Below are 5,000 nucleotides of genomic sequence, written 5' to 3'. Positions count from 1 at the left end.
AGGACGCTCACACCTGCACACACACACACAGGTGAGTCTGGAGTCTGACCATGAGCTCAGGGGTCAGAGGTCACGGGGCTTTACCAGGCCACTGCGCAGGAGAGGTGTTGGGCAGGACGGCCTCCTCGATGCTGACGCTCCTCACCGGGGGCTGATGGGACAGCAGGACGCTCTGGTAGGTGATGCCTGTGAACGGATTCACATGGCTGAGGAAAAACACACATATTAGAATCAGCTCTATCTGCGGATAAAGCACCGTTTCCATCTAAATCATCACTTCCTGATAAACTGGCACCATACATCACTAAGAAAACAGGGGAAGACACTGAATATAATAATTTTCATATACCGTATTTTCCGGACTATAAGTCGCATTTTTTTCATAGTTTGGCTGGTCCTGCGACTTATAGTCAGGTGCGACTTATTTATCAAAATTAATTTGACATGAACCAAGAGAAAACATTACCGTATACAGCCGCGAGAGGGCGCTCTATGCTGCTCAGTGCTCCTGTAGCATACCCCTGAAAACATTAACTGAAAACAACTGAAAACTGTTAACTAAAATATTAACTTAAAGACAACTGAGAAAGACTGAATGCAAACAAAATGCCCCCAAAAAGAAAATCCTATTCTGCAGATTACAAACTGCAGGTAGTAAAATATGCAGCCGATCTGATGGGTTACAGCAGCACTGAGCAGCATAGAGCGCCCTCTCGCGGCTGTAGATGGTAATGTTTTCTCTTGGTTCTTGGTTCTAAATAAATGCGACTTACAGTCCAGTGCGACTTATATATGTATTTTTCCTCGTCACAATATATTATTGGACTGATGCGACTTATACTCAGGTGCGACTTATAGTCCGAAAAATACGGTATAATAAATTACTTGCTCCTCAAGAGCGAGCAGACGAAACACAATAAATGTGGTCATTGCTTTCGTGGGTGGATCTTTGCTGTTTGGGAACGCAGTCATGCAAGACAAATATACAGAAATACTGTGATGACAGATTTTGCTCAAGCATTTCAGAACGACCAAAACAATATTTCAGATGCTGTGAATGAGATCGGTTCGCTGGTTAGGCAAGTTATTCCGTCATGACTTTTTTAATGTGCATGGAGGAATTTATTTGGTAAATGTGTTTCCATCACAGTTAATGTAAATTTTTATTATTGCATAAAAAAAGTTTATCCTACTCAAATGTGCGCGTAGTATTTTTATGGGCATTTTTAGAATTGATGTGCATCTTGGCGTTTCCATCCAGCGTTTTTTATGCGATATTCCAAAATGCACATAAAATAGGAGGATGGAAGCAGGTAGTGATTCAGTGACTCACTCATGAAGACAGTCACCTGCTTCGTTTCTGAATGAATCAATGGTTTTGAACAAATCGAGTGACTCGATGATTCAGTGACTCATTCATGACTCGCCGCCTACTGGCTTTTTTTGTTTCAAATTTAGTGTATCATTAAATAATTTTTAAAAAATAATTTCATATCAATATTAATTTTAAATAAATACCTTATTTAGACTGGTTTATCATTATTTAAGTGATATATATATATATATAATATTTATTTCTAAAGCTATTTTTGTAATGTCTATTCAATGCTTTTTTATCTAAACACGATGACTTTTAAAAAAATGATCATTTGGGGGGTGATTTCTCAATTTATGTGTGATTAATTTGCAATTAAATAGATTATTGGACACATCATGTAATTAATTAGATAAAAAATTTAATTGCTTGACAGTCATAATTTAAATATTGGCGGTCTAACAAACAACATGTACTTTCAAAACATAAAAAAATTAAAAAAATGCTTTTAGACTTGGTTCTATACATTAGTTGTTGATTGGATGTTAAGAAGTGGGCGTGGTGCTCAATACTGGAGGCGGAGCTGAGCGTTAGAATGGAGGGGTGGAGTTTAGCAGAATAAATGATTGAAGAAATCCTGCGTCACCACAGAGAAGATCCAGTTATGACATTTAGATTATACATAACCAGCTCGGAACATTTGTCAAAATGAAACATGCACAGATTGCTCATAGTGAGATCTATATCATGCATTTAGAAAATGGATTTTCATTTCATGATGACTTTAAAAGGCTTAGTTCATCCATCACCCTCGTATCGTCACAAACCCGCATCTCTTCAATCTCATTCACTCTCTCTGGTCTCTATTCATCTACTGTCCACAGAAGAGCGTTCATACAGAAAGCCCCATACGGGTTTGAGACGACATGAGGGGAGAAATGAAGACAGGATCCCAACCATTCCTTTAAATCATCCAGATTTCTGTTCCAACACGTTTGAGTAAGAGTGCTGTTAAACACATCTAATCTGCCGTGACGGAGCGTAGATGGATCCACACAAAGGCCACATTCATCTGTAAATGCCTCGCATCACATGAGCATCACATTCACGGGTCATTACAAGACAAGCAAGTGTGAGCCGTGCTGGCAAAATGAGTGAATGCACATGGTGTAATTTTGAGCTACATGCAAAAAAAAAAAAGTGAAAAATGTCAATTTTAGTCAAATTTGAGGTTTTCACAAAAATGAGGTCATTAAGCTCTCTTCTAGCGTTCCCAATGCTCCAAATAGTAATTGAACATATAAAGTATCTTTATTTGTATGTTTTCAGAGAAGATATACACATACAGTATACACTGAAGTACAGTATTTACATTTAGTTATTTGTTTTTCTTACTTGAATGCTTTTGTTTAGAAGTGAAATGAAAAAGGTAATGCGTTATTTGTTTCTTTCTTATATTTGTTCTACTGTATTTTTTTAAATAAAGATAAAATAAAAAAGCTATACTGTGATTATTAATATAGTAATTGTGACAAGGGTTAATATTTTAAACTGAGATTTATACATCATCTGAAGCTGAATAAATAATCTCTCCATTGATGTATGGTTTGTTAGGAGGACAATATTTGTCTGAGATACAACTATTTGAAAATCTGGAATCTGAGGGAGCAAAAAAATCTAAATATTGAGAAAATCATCTTTAAAGTTGTTCAAATGAAGCTCTTAGCAATGCATATTACTAATCAAAAATTAAGTTTTGATATATTTACAGTAGGAGATTTACTAAATATCTTCATGAAACATGATCTTTACTTAATATCCTAATGATTTTTGTCATAAAAGAGAAATGTATAATTGTGACTCATACAATGTATTGTTGTCTATTGCTACAAATATACCTGTGCTACTGATGACTGCTTCTGTGCTGCAGGGACACAGATGTTATGAAGAATTGGAGGAAAAGATGCAATGTTGTTCTGTGACTTTGCTGACTCTATCAACTTCAAACAGGTGTAGCTCAGTCAATTTTCGTCCGGTTGCAACAAATCATGCATCATTCTGAAGGTCTTAAAATAAAAATTTGCTCATCGCGACTCATTTTACCAGCACTCGTCACAAAAAAATGTAAATGTAGAGAAACGTTTCATAATAAAGAATCAAATCAGTGATAGGGCAGAGGTCGCGGGGTCACCGTGAGGCCGACAGACACACCCACCTGTAGCTGTGTCCGTCACAGAGACACTGATAGATGCAGGCGGAGAGCGAAGCTGCTAGCGTGTGCATCACGTAGATCTGAGACAGAAGGAAGACGCGTTAGAGGACCAATCACGACAGTAAACACACCTCGTTCTGATGAGCCACGCTTCACCTCGTTGTTGATGATATCTGGGTGCGGAGGCGCGTCCAGAGCGTTGATGGTGTGCAGGATGTCATGCGTGAGGTTGGTCAGGTGCACTATGGGATTGGCCACCACTGTTTTGGAGCTGGCGGTCCAGGCCAGGAAAAGAGGAGCAGACAGGTGCTGCGGAGCGGGAGCGGAGATCTGCAGACTGTCGTCCTGATGAGAGACAGAGAAAACATAATTCATGTGCCGGGAGACAGAAACTACGGTGGCTCAGAGAGCTCAAGCACTGCAACGTCAGAAAACACATGCACAAGTAGAAAAAGGTCCATCAGATTAAGAAAACATCTTCAGTTTGACAGCACATGCTGCAAATACTCACAACACAAACTAACACAGAAACACACAAGCAGCACAAAGAAACCAAAACTATCTTGGAATATTGATCAGCATTTGTATAACCACAGCTGTATTTAAACTATGGTTAGTGTAGTTAATCCACGGTTTAACTATAGTAACCATTTTTGGTTTTATTTAACCCATGTTTTACTCACCCTCAAGGCATCCTAGGTGTATAAGACTTTCTTCTTTTAGACGAATCCAATCTGAGTTATATTAAAAATGATCCTGGCTCCAGGTGTTAGAATGGGAGTAGGTGGGTGTTTTAGTTCAGCAGTCCAAAAGAAGTCAAATAAAGTGCATCCATCCGTAATAAAATGAGCCTCACACAGCTCCGGGGGGTGAATAAAGGCGTCCTGTAGCGAATCAATGTGACATGACATCCGCCTGAACGGTTTCCGCTTACGACAGTCAGCAGACTGTCGTAAAAAAGTGTTTATAAGGTTTTAAATCTGGATATTTTTCTTACAAAAACGCATGGATTCGAAGTTACTATAAAAAAGCAACCCCCCCCCCCCCCCCCCCCCCCCGGAGCCGTGAACAGCGTTGGGTAAGTTACTATAAAAAAGTTATTAATTACTAATTACACCTTCAACAGTGTAATTAGATTACCGTACTAATTACTCTCTCTTAAAAGTATTGCATTACTTATACTGATTACTTTCTTAATTTAAGCAGTTTTGTATCTGAAAGAATTAAAATGTAGAATTAATTTTGTTTCATGTCTATCCAACTTGACATGCAACCTTGATCAGTTGAGCAACATGAAAGTAATTAAATTACAGAAAAATTGCTTTACTTTTTCAAGGGAAATGTGATTAAATTACAGTTTATTATGGATGGATGCACTTTATTTGACTTCTTTTGGATTGTTGAACAAGAACACTATCAATTCTTGGAAGAGCAAGGATCATTTTTAATATAACTCCGATTGGATTCTTCTAA

General features: G+C 38.0%; 1 protein-coding gene across 1 annotated transcript in view; it reads right to left on the bottom strand.

The window, feature by feature from the left end:
- LOC109074674 (dmX-like protein 1) overlaps positions 1 to 5,000 on the bottom strand; it is a 50,135-nt gene that overhangs the window by 13,031 nt on the left and 32,104 nt on the right. Inside the window, exons 27-30 of the mRNA XM_042729173.1 lie at positions 3,684 to 3,872; positions 3,531 to 3,607; positions 85 to 206; positions 1 to 13 (exon numbers count right to left, since the gene is read on the bottom strand). The exon at positions 1 to 13 is cut by the window's left edge and continues 230 nt beyond it. Of these exons, the coding sequence (XP_042585107.1) occupies positions 1 to 13; positions 85 to 206; positions 3,531 to 3,607; positions 3,684 to 3,872 (401 nt within the window). The remainder of the gene's footprint in view (positions 14 to 84; positions 207 to 3,530; positions 3,608 to 3,683; positions 3,873 to 5,000) is intronic.

This window comes from Cyprinus carpio, chromosome B8 (genome assembly GCF_018340385.1).
Source record: "Cyprinus carpio isolate SPL01 chromosome B8, ASM1834038v1, whole genome shotgun sequence".
Classification (NCBI taxonomy): domain Eukaryota; kingdom Metazoa; phylum Chordata; class Actinopteri; order Cypriniformes; family Cyprinidae; genus Cyprinus; species Cyprinus carpio.
The sequence above is the reverse complement of the archived record's forward strand: the minus strand, read 5'-3'. Positions and strand labels throughout refer to the sequence as shown.